The sequence below is a fragment of the Erinaceus europaeus genome, chromosome 2 (assembly GCF_950295315.1).
Source record: "Erinaceus europaeus chromosome 2, mEriEur2.1, whole genome shotgun sequence".
Taxonomy (NCBI): Eukaryota; Metazoa; Chordata; class Mammalia; order Eulipotyphla; family Erinaceidae; genus Erinaceus; species Erinaceus europaeus.
Window position 1 is genome coordinate 124,928,465 of NC_080163.1, and position 17,765 is coordinate 124,946,229.

The 17,765-nt window shown below is 49.4% G+C and overlaps 1 protein-coding gene across 2 annotated transcripts in view; it reads right to left on the bottom strand.

The window, feature by feature from the left end:
- Positions 1–2,985: 2,985 nt before the first annotated feature.
- CMIP (c-Maf inducing protein) overlaps positions 2,986–17,765 on the bottom strand; it is a 226,406-nt gene continuing 211,626 nt past the window's right edge. Inside the window, exons 14-21 of one of the 2 annotated variants that reach the window (XM_007516621.3) lie at positions 16,409–16,516; positions 13,728–13,844; positions 13,357–13,497; positions 12,524–12,571; positions 10,480–10,626; positions 9,802–9,907; positions 7,216–7,286; positions 2,986–4,942 (exon numbers count right to left, since the gene is read on the bottom strand). In XM_007516621.3, coding sequence (XP_007516683.2) covers positions 4,889–4,942; positions 7,216–7,286; positions 9,802–9,907; positions 10,480–10,626; positions 12,524–12,571; positions 13,357–13,497; positions 13,728–13,844; positions 16,409–16,516 — 792 coding nt within the window. In that variant the 3' untranslated portion in view covers positions 2,986–4,888. The remainder of the gene's footprint in view (positions 4,943–7,215; positions 7,287–9,801; positions 9,908–10,479; positions 10,627–12,523; positions 12,572–13,356; positions 13,498–13,727; positions 13,845–16,408; positions 16,517–17,765) is intronic. The other variant, XM_060185115.1, reaches the window with a different exon arrangement.

Here is a 17,765-nt window from a genome sequence, read left to right on the forward strand (position 1 = left end):
ATCAGAGGTATGTGTATTTATGAGACTAGTCCAGCAGATGTCAGTAGACTGTTTAGAAGCAGGGAAACTCAACCATTTACCAAAAAGCTTTACAAGGATAAGTGCTCTAACAGACTTTATGATGACACTGGTACCAGTCACCTCCCAGGTCCAATTGGAGATGGGCAGAAACCACATTTTCACACACACACACACAAAACGTTAATTAAATCATTTTAGAGGGTTGGACGGTGGCACACCAGTTAAGCTCACTTAGTACTAAGCACAAGGGTTTGAGCCTCTGCTCCCCACCTGCAAGCAGTGAAATAGGTCTGCAGGTCTCTCTCTCTCCCTCTCTTTCTCTCTTTCCCTCTCTCTCTTTCCTCTCCCCTCTCAATTTCTCTCTGTCCTATCAAATAAAATGGAAAAAATGGCCACCAGGAGTGGTAAGTTTATAGTACCAGCACCAAGCGAGCCCTAGAACATTCACAACGTAGTATAATCACCACCCCATAGAGTTCCACATTTATCTGATCACTAAAATAAAGCCCCACCCCAATCCAAGAAGCTGCTCCCTGACCATTGGTAAACATGAGCCTGCTTTTTCTCTATACAGACCCGATTTTCTGCATCTTTTATATAATGGAGTCCTGAGACACATGTTCTGCTGTGTCTAGTGTATTTTACTTATGTGAATGTTTTCCAGATTTACCCAATTTAAAGCGTCAATCTCAGTTCTGTAGTGCTTGTATGGATGGCTAATAGCTGATGGTCTACATAAGCTATATCTGTTCAACCACTGAAGAACATTTGGATTTTATTCACCTGAATAATTGTTGCTCAGTGAATGAATGAATGTTCCTACACAGACAATCACACAAATCTTCAGTGTGCTCCTTTGTGAGTGTGCAAACAACTCTATAACCACAGATCAAAATGTAGAGCGTTCTCCTCTCTCCAGAAGGGTCACTTTTTCCTACCTTACCAAGCAACCCCCACCCCAGCCACTCTGGGGGCCTCCATAGTTACAACTGTGCCCATTCATGATGTTATATAACTGGAATCAAATCCTGTTGGTGTCTGGCTTTCATACATTGTCTTACCTGTTCAGTTACTTCATGTCATTCATTCCCTTTTTCGTTAGAATTCCATTTTTCTGGATGTCACTGTGTATTGATTACTCCACTGGTGAAGGTATCTATGTTATCCCATGTCTAACAATCTGACAAGTTTGTTTATTCTTTCTGCTAGTGGACATTTGGGATCGTTATGAATGCTGCTGCTATAAACATTGTTTTGGGGGGTGTGTGTGAGCTCATTTCTCTCTGGTGTTTACCCAGAAAAGAACTTTGGGGTCAGGGGTGAGCAGATGTTTAACTTTTAGTGGTCTAACCAATTCTTGCTCCCATCCGTGGGGTTTGAGCATTTTTGCAGCTGACCTCCCATCCCTGGGTCTGTGTCCCCACTGCCGGGATATGTCTTGGTTATTAACTGTCACCAGGGACAGATCACCTGGTGATCTGCTGCCTGTTCCTACCCTCCAGTAGATCTTTGGGCTTCCCAGAGTAGGCTTCTGAGCTGATGATACTAGTAGAGGTAAATTATTTAGGAAGTGAAACAGAAGTGAGTCCTAACAAGCCAAGAGATAGGGCTGAGTAGTGCTGCACTCAGCTGACTGCATGCATTACCTTGTGCAAAAACCAGAGTTCAAGCCCCTGGTTCCCACCCCCAAGGGTGGCTTCATGAGTAGTGAAGCAGTGCTGCAGGTATCTGTCTTCTCTCTCCCTAGCTTCCTCTTCCCTACTGATTCTTCTGATTCCACCCAAATAAATAAATAAAATAAAAATAAAGGACAAGTAAAGAGACAACAAAGCAGCAAGAACACCAGAGAGGCACTTGGGAGGCAGAGACGTGCCCTGGAGCCCACAATGTAGATGTCACCAGGAGCTAAAAAGCAGAGCAAGCGAACTGTCATTACATAGGTCTGAAGGGAAAAGGGGAAAATGGTATAGCTGGGCCATCAAATAGGGGACCATTACCAGCCTTCTTGAGGGGAGGGGATATCTATCTGCCTGCTTGCTTTCTGGCCTTGGGCTGTAGCCTGTGGTCTCTGGGTTTAACAGAAGACTAGAGGCAAAGCAGTGCATATGACACAGGGATATAAGAAGAGTCACTCCTCACACTTCACAACCCTATCTGGTAGTTCCTAGTTCTGGCATATCAGATGTTAGCAGTAGAGCAGACCATAGTGCTTTGCATATGCCTGTACGTACACACACACACACACACACACACACACACACACTCCCCTATACCTGCAGCTGGCACTAAGATGCCAGGCCGCCTAGCCCTTGGACCAGAACTCAGAGCTCCGGGACTCAAAAGGCTTAGTGTTCCATTCAGATGTGCCCTCTTGGTCACTCGAACCCTCTTTACCCCTTTTTAGCCATGCTGCCCCCACACAGTGAAGGTGATACCATCATGCTGGGCTGGGAGACTTTAGGAACTGAGCTAGAGCTCAAGTTTCCTCATGAACACTTCAAGTTTGTTTTCTCTGAAATCTGAGGAGAGGAAGAAGCTGGGTGGAAAGAAGGTTCTAGGCATGTGAACTCAGAAGCAGCATCTGCCTTAGCCCGAGCTCCCTAGAAGTACAGCCTTAGGCCCTGCTTAAACCTGGGGGCCAGAATCTGCATTTTTCCTGAGACTCTAAAACATGAGTTAGTTTGAGAAGCTCTGGACCAGACCTCTTATGAGTGTTTGGGGTGATTCTGTACCCCAGGAGACACTGTGAAGGTGTGGGCTATCAGCACCCAGCAGGTGAAGGCTAGAAGCTCTGTATAGTACCCTACAACACACATAAGGGCCCCATGTGGAAGATGCAGGCCTACAGGCCAGAGTGCCAAAGATACAGTGTTTATTCAGGCCCTGCTTTGACCTCAGCTCCCAGCCTGGTCATGTCCCCTCCCCAACCCCAGCCCCCGAGAAGCCATACAGAGAGGACAGATGTCAATGAGTCACTTACAGTTTATTTTTGCCTGAAAGTATTTCACATCTCTGAACACAGCTACGTGACAGTAGTATTAACCATCAGGAAAAGCAACAGTGCGTAGGGAAAGGTGGCATGTCTCGGTTCTTCTTTTTCTTTTTCTTTTTTTTAATTTTTTTTTTTTTTTTTGCTCCTGCTTCTTCCTGCACCAGAGTGCTGTAGAGTATGGGACCCAAGGGGGGTGGGTGGGGAGAGAATCAAACCCGACAACAACAGGAGAACAAAAACAGAACACGAAACAGAATACTCACACGCACACACAAAATAAAATCTGGCACGAAAAGGAATTAAGACTGAAACCCAATTTTTTTTCCTTTTTTTTTTTTTTTAAAAAAAATGAGGGCATCGTGGGGGGGTAATAAAGTCTACCTAGCAAAGTATAAAACAACAAAAGCATGGTTTCCATTGAATAAGATTAAATAGATATAAAACAATTACATTGATGGGGAGAAGGGAGTAGGTCTGGAGGTGCAGGAGTTGAGGGGGAAGGAGTATTTGTGCTAAACCAACAGAAAGTGGGGCTTGGGGGGAGGGGGGCCCCAAGTCAGCCTTGAAGGGGCTGTTCTGTACAGTGAGGGCGACTGTGTATAAAAGAAAGGGAGGCTGGTTTGTGGTAGGGCAGGGTGGGGGATGTCTGAGCTGCAGTGGTCATATTTCGGAAGGGAGGTCAGGGGAGGGCAGGGGGCAGTCAGGCTGGTGGAGGTGGCATCCCTCTCTTCTCCCAGGAGACCATGCAAAGAGGTGGGCATGGGCATGCAGGGGGGAGGCCACGTGAAGCACAGGATCGTGGGGGGCGGGAGATTCTCAATCGGGATCAGGAACACAGGGGCCACCAGAGGTGAGGGCTCTTGGGGGAGGGGTAGGAAACAGCTCTACTAGGAGGACAGGTTAGCACCCCCCCCCTGCATGTGTAAAAGGGGGCCGAAAAAAAGCCAGGCCTCAGAGGAGCACAACAATACGGGAGACCCCACTTCCTTCTCCTCCCCTAGACTGACCTCCCACCTTGTGAGGAAGCTGGAGACACTTGGGAATCAGAAATGCAGAGTGGGTAGCTGGGTGGACAGACAGACTAAGCATTAGCATAGGGAATCCATTACGAAAAAGCAATTAATTTTCCAAGGAGGTTCATTTTTTGTTTTGTTTTGTCTGTTTCCTTTAAAAAAAAAAACAATAATACTAGCACTACCCTGACAGACAGACAGCTGACTGGTTCAGACAGAACTACAGGCCTGGGGTGGGAGGCGGGCAGAGGGTCAGACTTCATAAATAAGAGGCAGGTCCCAGACCTGCAATTTTTCAACATTTCTTAAATAGGCGCGTTATTTAAATCTTATGTACAACGAGAATCACTTTGCATAGCGATGGCAAGGACACAGGATGGCCGTGATGGGTCTTCTGGTCCCCATGGGGGGACGAGGTCGGCTGGAGCCTCCAAGAGAGCATCTGGGGTCAGCCCTCCAGGCCCGGCAGGGTCTCCTGATGATGATGGTGGTGGCATCAAAGTTGACTTTTCCCACACGGCATTAAACACAAAGGCAAAGAAAATCCACGAAGCCCCCCCCACCCCACCCCAAGCCCACCCCCCTCCCTGACCCGCTGACGCTCCTCTGGTTGCTACAAGTCCATTTGAGATCAGGTCAAGGTTTCCGATTATGAAGCTAAAAGAATTAGGTGGGGGCTGGGCGTGCTGACGGGCCCCCCCCCCACCCCCTCCCCCCTTTGCCCTCTGCCCCCAGAAAGACTTCCCCAATCTATCTCACAGCCTGGACACTGGGGGTGGGACCCCAGGCCAAGGCCGCTCTACGGCTATTAGTTTGAGAGTTGTGTTGCACTTGCAAACTCCTTCCTGCAGGGTGGGGAGCTTCACCAGGCTTCTGTGTAGCGGACGTCCACCTCCTTCAGGTTGGGGAGCTTGGCCTGCAGGGAGCAAGAGGATCTTGTTCCCTTCCAGAACAGGGCAATGCCTGGCTCCACCTGCAGTGGTGGTGGCCCTGGGGCTCAGCTCCTTCCCCACCCACCGGCTGATGGCCTAAGGGAGACCAACCAGCAGCTGGGAGGTGTGGCCAGAGGCCATAGGGCTGGAAAGGTGTGTGAAATGTGCTTGTTGCCTACAACCCTCCCTCTCCTGTAACCCTAAATACCCTCTTCTGTGAAGCAAATCAGGGTGTAGCCCCTGGTGCACAGGATGATGCCAGGGACCAAATGCTGGGTGGTGGCAAGTCCAGCCAGAGCTCTGAGGACAGGATTAGTTCTCATACCCATAATCATCTATGTTGTCTCATTATCAGTAAATGGGAGGGTAAGTGAAGTGGGGTCAGCAGAAGGTACAGGGACCAGGGGCTGGGAAGATTCAGGGGGCCTCCACTTTGGAGTCATTGATAAACTGCAGCGATGCCACCAGCTGCTCCTTAGAGCTCTTTCCTGCTCTGCATCCCGACCCCCTTTGTGTCATGCAGGTGTACTTCCTCTCCTTATAAATGCTGACTTCTCTTCACAATCCTCTGTGCAGAGACTCAGCTGCCTGCTGATGGCTCTCTACTCTACTTCTACTTCCTCCCTACCCAGCTCTCCTGGATACTAGCTGTCACGATCTTCTAACACACACACACACACACACACACACACACACACACACACACACACACACACACACACACCCACACCTGACTTTTGTACCATCTCTCTTGTGCTTAACAACCCTCAGTGGTTCCCCACTGCCTAGGTGGAGCTTATTAACTTGGGGCCTACACCTCCTTGTGCAGTGTTTAAAGAATATTTAAGCCAGTATTTCAAGACTAGGAGGCATCACAAAAGAATCTGGATTTCTGGGTTCTCTCAAAAAACCAGGAAGCTTTTGGCAGACTGGTATCTGCCAAAGTCACACCCTTCTTCACAGCTGCCCTCGATTCCCAGGCCCCCCAAACAGGCAAGCTTCTGAAACAGGAAGCCGTATGCTGCTGGTCAGTTTGTACCAATATGTCCCAGCAAACACTGAATGAAAATGACTTTTCTTCCCAAGTGGTCCACTGCCACCCCCTCCTGGTCTCAGTGATATTTAGATCTTTGTTTCTCTCACTTTCCTGTGCACAGTCTGCATTTTAGTTGATGCTGAGATCTGATCCTCTCTAAGGGCTCGGATGAGCACTGCTGGCCACCTCTTGAGGTAAGTCCTAGGCCTGTTGAGCTAATTCACTTCTCCAAACTCCCTTTTGTACAGGTTTTTCTGCAGTGATGGATGGAAGGTAACCACCCTCCCTACCAGCACCTAATTCTGTCTGCCTCTGTTTGCTGTTCTTATCTCTGCCAAGACTGGGGTTCCTGGGTGTAGGGATGTCCCTGTCCCAGCACATCTTCAGACCTGACCACTGAGCAAGCCCTGGGCCCCAGGCAGCCTGGCCAAGTTAGAGGTGGGAATTCAGAGGCCTATTGAAGGCTACAGGTGTGTCCAGCCAAGGGAAGCCAGCAGAGAAGTTCTTCAAAGTGGTTTCTAGGGGCATAGGTGCTGCACCCAAGGTGCGACCTGCCCTGGCCCAGCCCTGCCCGCCAGGGTGCTGGCTCTGTTGGTGCCCGCTCCTTCTGGGGCAGCTGAGACCAAGCACACGATGATGACAGATGTGCTATTTTATAAAAAAAAAAAAAATGTGCCTCGCCTTCTGCCATTCACATCCTTCTCCTTTCCCCAGTTTCACCTTGCCAACTGAGGCCAGGTTGCCTGTCTAAACTCTGATCAATGTGACGCAGCCAGCTGGGAAAATGTTTCCCCACTCCTCCAAGCTTTGTAAAGCAGAACTTATTGCCTTGCTCAGTCTCTACAACCTTTTACTCCCCTTGGAGTAAAAATGCCCAGAATCCTTGACCATAGGAGGGCTCACTCAATCAGGTTCTAGGATATTTTCTTACTTTCTCATCACCGCTACAAGCCAGCCTGGGCCAGCTCTTTCTGCCTCGGAACCTTTGTACCTGCTCTTCTCCAGCTTCTTATCTTTTGGTACTCAGTGTTAGTGGTTGTTACTTCCAGAGGCTACCCCTTCATCATTCTGTGTGAGACAGGCTTCCCTCCTTCTTTTAAATCTATCAATTCCCTGGGGATTTCCTCTGTGTCACTCCTTTCAACCCACCTAAAGTTGACTAATGGGCTTGTCAGTGTCATGGCCAGACTCAAGACGCTGGCCTGGGAGAGCAGAAATTACCTTCAAATCTTCGTAGGTGTCAGCCGAGAGCTTGGTGCTGTTCATGTTTAAACTGCAAAGACTCTTCATGGCTGTGGAATGATAGGCAGACAGACACGGTCACAAGGGTTTAGGAAGACATGGTCACTCTCCAAGGAGCAGCTGTAGGGATGGGAAAGTCAGGGTAGGGGTTGATGGTAAATGCTGAGGCATCTCAGAGGCCCAGCCAGGATGGCCTAAGTGTCTGTCTTAGGTGTAAGCTAACCTAAACTGGGCCCATGTTCTCTCCCTGTCTTCTAGTACCTCTGTTCCATCCTATTACTTATTTATCACCAGGGTTATCACTGCGAATCTGTGCCTTCATGATTCCACTAATCTCAGTGGATTCCTTTTTTTTTTTCCTTAGAGAATGAAACACACACACACACACAGACACACACACACAGACAGAGGAGAGACACCACAGCACCTATCTCTCCACTACTAATGAAACTTCCCCTGTGTGGGTATTCCCATGGCTCAAACCTAAGTTCTTGTGCATGGTAAAGTGTGTGATCTACTAGGTTAAGTCATGTCCCAGCATGCATCATCACTGGGTTTTCACAGTTCTAGGATGACTTCCCCCCATCCACCCACTGGCAAGACGGAGACAGACAGAGACTAAAGACACCAGGGAAGCTTTCCTTAGTCTGGTGGGGACCAGTATCTCTTTTATATTTTTTTGAAATTTATTTATTTATTGACAAGAAAGAGTTTCATATGAAAGAGACATCAGAGCACTACTCAGGTGCATGTAGCAGCAGGAATAGAGCTGGGGAGGGGGGTAGGCTTTGGTATGAAAGTCTTATACTCTATTGTCTGAGTAATTTTCCAGGCCACTTAATTTTTTTTAATTTAATTTTTTTTTTAGATAGAGATAGAGAAGATAGAGAGGTGGGGGGTGGGGGGTGGGGGAGAGGAAGAGACCGAAGTATTAAAGCTTCCTTCAGCGTGGTGAGGGCTGGGCTCGAACCTGGGTCACTCACATGACAAAGCAACACACTATACAGGTAAAGTATTTGGCCAGCCCATTCCAGGTCACTTTTTATTTGATAAAAAAAAAAAAAAAGTTTTACTGATTTGTTAAAGAGGGAGAGAACAAGAGCATCACTTTAGTATATGTGGTGGCAGAGTTTGAACCCAAGACCTTGCCCTTGGAAGTCCTGTGCTCTGTCACTAACCTACCTCCCCAGCCCACATGTCATATTCTTCACTGCCTGAACCAAACAGCTCCAGGGCTCACCGGTCATGCCCCAGACCAGCCCAATGGAACTCTGGACACTCTCCCAGCAGGAGCTGACTCAGGTCTTGCAAGCAGGCCTTAAACTTTGGTTTGCTTCAAGAGTTGCTCAGAGAGCCTGTTAAAGACATGAATACTCTGTCCCATTCCAGAGAATGGCAGGCAGCCCAGCAGTCTGCACCAGTGCCCTGGGTCTCCGCCCATGCTATGTGAGCCCAGTGACAGTGTCCAGGGAACATGTGTGTAGAGAAATGACTCAGACCTCCTTCTCTCTGCCCTCCACAAACCCTGAAGCTGCCCAGTAAACCACTCCCTGGGCCAATTCCTTGCTTTTACACCCAAATCCCATCACCACCCTGAGCAGCCTCCCCCGATTCATTCCAGATGGGGCACAGGACTCTGCACTTGAGTACTCTGGGACTCCATCCATTTTTTTCACCCCTTCCAGGTTAATGTGTCTGCACAACTCTACTACTCCTGGTAGCTAATTTTCTCCCCTTTTCTATCTTTTTCTTTTTTTGACAGTGCCCCACTCAGCTCTGTCTGGGACGCCTGCCATGCAAGGTCCATGCGCTAATAACCACGGTAGTGTCTCCACAGTCTCTCAAACTTTAATGTTTTTAGGATCACCAGGCACTTTGTAAAAATGCAGTGTCAAAGTCAGCAGTGATTGCTAACCACTGTAGGAGACAGTGCTGCTCCTGGCCTGGGGAGCACAGTGGTAGCCTGGAGTACCTGCCTTCACCTTGGCTGCTCGGGGGCTGTGCCAGTATCAAGATGGGCTTTATTCTCATTGTTGCTTTTTCCCCAGGGTTGTCTCTGGGGTTCAGCATCTATGCCATTCCACCACTTATGACAGTCACTTCTTCCCCCATTTTTGATCAAGGGTAGGAGACAAAAAGGGATAGAGGGGGAGAGAGGGACATACAGAGAAGGGGAGACAACACAGCACCACTCCACTGCTTGTGAAGCTTCCTTCTACAGGTGGCTGGTTTGAAAGCAGGTTCTTGTACATGGGAACATGTGTTCTCTACTGGGTAAGGCACCTGCTGGCCCCCAATTTTTTTGTCTACCCTCCACCCTCTACCGAGAACTTAAGCTTCTGTGAGGGTGAGATCCTCCTGCCTCCATGTGTTATTCCTGGTATCTCTTGTGGTGCCCGTCACATAGCAGGTGCTCAGAAAACACTTGTTCATGAGTGGATGAGTCCCTGCATCTACATTGTTTAGTGTACAATGCCAAGTGGGAGCTCTGCTTCAGTTTTCTGAGTGAGTGACTGAGTGAGGAGAGCCAGTCCCCCTTCTATCCCATTGTTCCTCCCAACTCACAGCTGAGGGCGAGCAATCCAGCATCGGTGACAGGTGTCTCACACAGGTTCAGCACCTGAAGCATGGTGAGGTGTTCCGACAGGAGCCGCAGGCCAGCATCTCCAAACTGCAGGGCACAAATTCCCTCAGTCCTAGAGACTGACTCTGTGCCCTCAGTCCCCAGGGAGTGACCCAAGGTCAGTGGTGAGGAAGGGAGTGGGGACAGAGCATGGCCCAGAACAGAAGTTTACAGTCTTCCCACCTTCAGGGTCTCTCTAAAGACTCAAAGGCTTCTTGGGACCTGAGTCCAAAGCTGCCTTCCCATTCAAAGCTGCCTTCCATCCATAGGACTGAGGGCCTGGTCAGGTCCCTCTCAGTAAGATCAGCTGACAGGAGGGCTTTGGACTCAGTGGCTCACAGCTGAGAGTCAGAGTTGACCTAGGTCCTTCTGACCAGAGAGCCTTTTGCATGCTCAGTTCTGCCCCTGGGAGACTCTAAGATGACTGTGCATGGTTCTGTCTTAGAACTTGGCAGGTCCCACTGTGAAATGGGTCACTGAGCTTTGTGGGGTACTACACCTCCTCTGGTCTAAGGGAAGTTGGGAGACAGGGCTGTGGCAGGTGACACTAGGGTAGCAAGGTGGAGAGATGGGGTATGGAAGAGGGCAGAGCAGAGCAGGGGAGGGTGGGCAGCAGGTACCTGAGTGGACCACAGGTTCAGCTGCTTGAGAGAAGGCAGTTTGATGAGGTGCTCAGCGCAGGCACTGGTTACATTGGTGAAGGCCAAACTGAGGTTCTCCAGGTTTCCAAAGGAGCCAGAGCTCAGCAAACGAGCCAAGTCTGCGTCCTGCAAAGATGAGGAGGCATGATGCTGGGACTGCCATGGGTAGGGTGGGAGCTGAGACTTGAAGCCTCCTCCCTACCACCTCTCCCTTGCCCTCAGAGGATTGGTTGCTGGAAGCAGTAAGTCCTCAGGATCTAGGGTGATGACATGGCTTGGTGGGTTGGACAGAGAGGGGGACTGGTACCACGCCCTACAGGGAGCAGCTGTGAGGTGGAGAAGAAAGCCTTCAGTGTCATGACTCATGTCCTGAGTCACCAGCTGGGGTGTTCTGAGGCCACATTCTCCCTAAGGCCTGGGCATGTGCACATACACGTGTGTCTGGCCACCTCACTCTCCCAGGCGGCTTTTGTGCCCACTGTTCACATGCAAACACTGAGGCCCCCTTGTAGAGCTCAACTACTTCCCAGTCCTAAGACTGCAAGGCTGCTGAGGGCAATATCCATTCTCTTTTCCATCACAGTGATGAAACCCTTGCATTTTAGCTGTCAACAACCTGCCCCAAACTAAGGCTAAGTTCCCAGCTACATGTAAGTACTAAATCCAAATCTGGACAATGGCATATAAGTAGACATGTTTAGTGGGACTTGCAGGATGGTCCTTAAAGTGATGGGGCACGTCATTCTTTGTTTCTGCCTTCTTCCTATTAACTGGAGTGAAGACAAGAAGGCTGGAGCTTGAGAGCCTTTTTGGACTGTGAGATGGCAGACACTTTTTTTAATCTTTTTTTTTTCTTTACTATTTATTTATTCTCTTTTTGTTGCCCTTGTTGTTACATCCATAGGGTTGTAGTTACTGTAGTTGTCGTTGTTGTTGGATAGGACAGAGAGAAATGGAGAGAGGAGGGGAAGACAGAGAGGAGGAGAGAAAGATAGACACCTGCAGACCTGCTTCACCGCCTGTGAAGTGACTCCCCTGCAGGTGGGGAGCTGGGGGCTTGAACTGGCATCCTTACGCCGGTCCTTGTGCTTTATGCCACCTGCGCTTAACCATATGCGCTACCGCCCGACTCCCGGCAGTCACTTTTTAAGGGTAGTGGAGCAGCGGTATAGGAAGAGCAGAGACTGGGCTAGTTAGACAGCATGATGCTTATGAAAAAGACTTTCATGCCTGAGGCTTTTAAGTCCTAGGTTTTAATCTCCAGCATCATTATAAGTCAGAACTGAGCAGTGTTCTGGTAAAAATGGGGGGGGGGGAGAAGGAGAGAGAAGGAGGGGGAGAGAGAGAGAGAGAGGAGAGAAGAAAAAGGAGAAGGAGAAGAACGAAGAGGATGAGGAGGAAGAGAAAGAAAGGAAGGAAGAATGGATGGCAGGATGGAAGGGCAGTAATGCACCTAGTTGAGCATGTTAGTGTGCACAAGGGCTCAGTTGCAAAAGGCAAGTTTCAACCATTGCAGATGTTTGTCTCTCACTCTCTATCTCCCCCACCCTCTTAATTTCTCTCTGTCCTATCAAATATAAGAGAAAATAAAATGAAATCTATGTGTTACAGACTATACTGTAAACTATTAACCCCCCCAATAAAATTTAAAAAAATAAAAAGAAAGAACAAAGATTGCTGAAGATCTTGTAAAATGGAAACAGTAAAAGGCACCAACTGATGGGCTTATTGTGAAGATAAAATGAACTAATACTACGTATCTGGAACACAAACAGTCCACGTATCTCACTAATCACTATTATTTGTAATGTTACATAGTAGTGTAAATATTAATTTCCACGATCATTTTTACATAAATTCCTGGTTTCCCGCAATGGGGTTCCCTCCTGTCCCATCAAGTACTGTAGAGCCTTTGCTCTCCTCTCCGCACACCACATGCTGTCTGCTATTTCCCAGCACAGAGGGCCACTCCACCTTCTTCCCTCAACCCAGCCACACAGAGGAAAGAATCAAAGCAACTCACTGTGGACTTGGAGGGCAGTGTTAGCCTGGTGGGCCCACCTTTCCTTTGCTGCAACAGAAACCAGACAATCAAGACTCATTTTCCCCCATGTCTCATCCTTGTACACTCACCTCTATAATAATATCACTCAGGCAGCATTTCTCATTCTGGATGGCAGAAGGTAACATGGGGCAGGCCGTGGGGTAGAATTTAAAAGTGAATGTTTATTAGAGAGGGGGGTCCTTAGAAATGCCAGCAGGGAAGTGGGGGCATGAGACCTGGAGGGCCCCTGATGCAAAGGGGCTTGTCAATCAAGATACCAACTGAGGGCCTCTGGGGAATGGCAGAAAAGCTAGGTCTCAGTGATCTCACCCTCAGGGAGCTGGAGTATTAAGACACCCCTCTTTATCCCCTCAGTAGTTGGTTTAGAACTGTTCCATAATACTAGCAGGCATGAATTCCATGCCATTTCTTTCCTGCTGCACATGCATGTGGACACAGAAAGGTTTCTGGTCAGAAAGTGTGGGTGGTGCTGCGATGTGGAAGCCAAGTCTCTGTGCACTTAAGTGGAAAGACTGAAGGAACATGGTGCAGGGAAGGAGAGCACAGTGACTGCTCTTGGTGGCTCTAGGGGTGAGATAGGATGCAGACCTGGCCAGATGCTGCATGATCTGTGTGATTCTTTGGCCATTTGAAACCTGGAAGGCATTAATCCCAACCCCTCTGGCTCTGGAGGATGATTCTGGGAGACAAAAGGACCAGTGGTGGCAATGTATCCTGAGCTCTGCTCCCTGAACCCCAGTTCTCAGGTAGTCGGTCTGCCTGGGAGTTTTGGGTGTTGGCTGTGGACTCACCAGCTCCTTCAGCTCCCGCTGCCGGTCACATAGCTGCTCATACATGCGCTTCCCCACGCCCGTGCTCTCCAGGGTTGAGATGATCTGCAACTGGGTGTCATTGTTGTCAATGATGTTGTATTCCAGCATCAAGCACAAGATCTGCCCAAGAGATGGGGAGGACAGTGACCCAGGGACTCTGGATGAGGCTGTTCTTTGAAGGGATGGGCAGACTCTCGGCTGGACTCAACTGCTCCCACAACTTAGTCTGGAAGCCAGCAACCTGATTCTTCCCTCTCTGTGTATCTGGCTGGGGCATGGAGCAAATCACCTGCCCCAGCTTACCTTTTGCTGGGTTACCAGGACACCAGGGGCCCCAGGCTGGTGCTCACCTCCACCATGGTCTGGTTCCCCCTCAGCGCCAGGAGCATGCAGGGTCCCAACTTGTTTTCCGCCAGGGATAGCAGAAATTTTTTGGTCTTATAACAGGAGCCCATGAGGATGTGCACCTGTGGGAGAGAAAGTATAGCTGGAGGGTGGTGGTCTGAGGGGTCCTCTGCCTCCCCCACCATGCTGAGGGATGGTGAGACCAGAAGAGCTGAACAGACCCCCCTCCGCACCCCATCTTCAGCTAGATCCAAAGCAATTGCCAGACCAGACTCAAAAGCCCCTCATCTCACATGCATCAATGTGCTAAGTCAAGTCAAGCACCAAGGGATATTCCCAGGGACTCCAGTATGTGTGTATCTGTGTGTGTGTGTGTCTGTCTCTGTGTGTGTGTGTGTGTGTGTGTGGCTGAGAGCCAACAGATTCAAGGAGACAGAAATAGATTGGTGGAGGCTGGACTGGGTGGTGGGAAAGTAGCTGAGTGTTTAGTGGGGAAAGTCCCAGGCTGGGAGAGATGGAGAGTGGCTAGGGCTGCACAGTAGTACTTAGTGAATGTGCTTAATGTCACAAATCTGTGTACCAAGAACTTATCCAGACAGCAGAATTGGGCCAAGAAGATAGCTCTCTTGGATAGTGTGCTTGCTTTGTCATGGTTACAAACCACATTCAAGCTTAGTCCCCAAAGTACTAAAAAAGCTTTAGTGTTGTGATGTCTTTCTGAAAACCAAAGCAGTGATGCCCCAGCAAACAAACAAACAAATCAAAAAGATAGAAATTTACATTGTGCATGCACATACTACAGAGTACAAGGACTTGAGTAAGGATCCTGGTTCGAGCCCCTGGCTCTCCAACTGTGTGTGTGTGTGGGGGGGGGTTGCTTCATAAGTAGTGAAGCAGGTCTGCAGGTGTCTTTCTCTCTCCCTGTCTTTACCTCCCATCCCCTCTCAATTTCTCTGTATCTTATCCAAAAAAACCCCACAGTGCAGGCACCAAGGCCAAGTCCTGGAGGCAAAAAAAAAAAAAAAAAAAAAGACAAAGAAAAAAAGAAATTTACATTGTGTGCATCTCATAAAACTCATACCCTCCACCTCTCCCCTGGATTCCCTGCCTAACTTCTGTGCTACAAAGATCATGTAGCCCTGGCCTCCCCTCTCCACCCTAGGGCTATTTATTCTAAGTGATCACCTGTCCCAGAAATTTAACAACTAGCAGATCCTGCTCCACCCTGGGCAATGTGTGAGGTAGTTGCCAAGGAAACCATTTCTTTCTGGTGTAGCTTGAGATGGGTCTAAGGGGTTGGTTCCCTCCCTCTACTAACAGTGTGTGTGTGGGAAAGCACCTCTTTTTTGCTGCTCAGCACTCCCACCTCACACAACAGCAAAAGCCCACCCATAGATGGAAGGAACGGCAGGCTTATCAAGGTCTGCTTGTGCACCATGAGTTGCCATGGAAACACACACTGCTATCCCAGCTCAGCCTGCTTCTTCCCGGTGCATAAATTTTTCCGCTCTATCATTAACAACGCTGGCATACAAATGCAATCTCCTGGTCGGGGAGGCTGCCAGCTCCAACTTCTTTGTCACACCAAGTGCCTGCATCAAGGGGTGGGGGGTAGGTGGGGGGGGACCACAGAGTGTTGCCATGGTGATGCTGTGACATCAGAGGAGCCCCTGGGAGAGGCGTGTGCTGGAATGAGGTGGTACAGGCTGCCAGGGCACTGGAGGCAAAAGGCAGGGAGTGGAGAGCCAGTGTATAAGGAAAGGAACCTAAAAATAAGCCCTTTTCCAGAAGGGTTCCAGAGGCGAGGCTCCCATCTGCCATCATTGTACACTAAGGTCACTGCCGAGTGCTCTGATACATAGGTGCCCAGCAGAGATGAGAATAACCACAGCGGTCACTTCCGCACCCTGAGAGCATCCATTAGCATATGCGGTTGCCCTGGAAACCTGAGAAACCAATTCCTCACCCCACCCTCATTTTACAGATAGGGAAACTGACAGCCAGAGAGGCAAGTGACTAGCCCAATGCCCTTACTTTCACCTAGGTAGGAACAGGCGGAGTCCAGGGGTGGGGGCCAGGGGAACTGTCAGCAGGGAGAAGAGGAGAGGTCACGATCATCTGAACAGCCTCTACTCTGGGACAGGGGATGCCTGCTTTCAGAGATAATTCTGAAAGAAGAGTGGGCTCTGGGCTAGAAGAAGTACTGTGTGACCTCAGGTAAGTCACTGCACCTCTCTGGGACTGTTTCCACAAGGGTGAAGGGATAGGGCTGCATGTGTGTTTGACAGTGCACAAAGTGTCAGAAGTGTGCAAGGGCAGAGTTCCTGGTCTGGTGACCTTAGACCCTTCATCTTCAAGGGGGTCTGTAAGGCGTGGTCATCCCATTCTGTCTTCTCACTGCTAGGGTCAGAGGAGTGGAGGCCCTGTATGGGGAAGTAGTTGGTCCATTGACCAAGTACTGTCACTCATGTGATGGAGTTTGGGGTGGGGGAGAAGGAAAGGCCTTGTCTGTGGAACTGACACTTCCTTGCTGAACGGGAGGCTAGGCCCTGGGCTGGGGGCCGTCTCAGGGGAAAAATGAGAAGTCCTGCCGTCAGCACCACCCTCTCAACCAGTCTCACAATGATGGGGACCCTCCACGGGGATCTCCTGCCACTGAGGGGAGTCAAGTGCCCACCCCACATACCATGCTGGCAAACAGCTCCCCGTCATCGTCACAGGCCACTCCTCCAGGGCTGTAGAGCTGGAACCAGCCGTCTTTGCCAGCCCGCACACTCAGCAGGCACGAGTGGACCTGCCAGAGAGAAGTGCAGCAGTCACTACCCCATCCACCTGGGTGGGGGTCATAACTGTACAAGCAGATATTGATAGTTCACAGTGCTATGGTTACTCCCAGCCACCCACTCACTGCACAGGAAGCCCCTGGGCAGGGAAAGATGGCCACTGACACAGCACTCTGGCTCTTCTCCACTGCCTCACAAGGGGAGGCTGGCCCCCACATGGCTACATATCTCAAATAAAGACAGTCTTCAGTCAAATCATGGCAGTAGGAGCAAAGCAACTTGTGCAGACTTACTTTTTTTTTTTTTTTTGGAGGGGGGAGGAGGAAATGGGACTATATCTCCCTGTCTAGGTTTCTGTTCCCTTCCTGGTTCTCTATAACCCTGGAGGCTCTATCTCCTTGCTGGTTTCTTTTTTCTTTTTTAATATTTATTTATTTATTCCCTTTTGTTGCCCTTGTTGTTGTAGCCTTGTAGTTATAATTGTTGTTGTTGATGTCGTTGTTGGATAGGACAGAGAGAGATGGGGAAGACAGAGAGGGGGAAAGAAAGAGAGACACCTGCAGACCTGCTTCACTGCCTGTGAAGCGACTCCCCTGCAGGTGGGGAGTCGGGGGCTCAAACTGGGATCCTCACTCCGGTCCTTGCAGTGCCTGGGCCACAACTCCTCTGTGGCTCTTCACCTCCTTCCCAGTTCTCCATGTGTCACTGCATGTGTGCAAACATGGGTGTGAGCATGCATGGGAAGATGTTCACATCTGCCCTGACCTCACTGTAATTGTGGAGGTGTACACACACACACACACACACAATCTTTGTTTCTGACCCTCTTCCACACCCTCAGAAGAGCTGAGAGAAGGGCCCATCTCTCAGGCAGGAGTGAAGGATAGCTTGTTGCCAAGAGTCCCTTACTCATGGCTATTCAGTGGATCCCAACCCACACACAAGCAAACAGAAAGCAGAGGCATTGGGCTTTGATTTTTTTTTTCCTTCTGAGTTGGAAGAATATCAAATGTTAATTTATCTACTTCAAAGAAATAAGAAACCAGAAGTATGAAACTCTATTCAATAAACAGCAAAGAATTTATAAGTAAACAATTCTAAGTCCACTCAGGAGAGGGAGAGTGGGAGAGAGAACGAAGAGTGAGGAGGAAGGGGGAGCAAAGGCAACAGGAGAGAAAAGGAAGGAGAAGAGAAAAATGCAGGAGGGGAGCCTGGGAGCACCCTTCTAATCAACCCTCTGGGCCTCTTGAGTGTTACCCT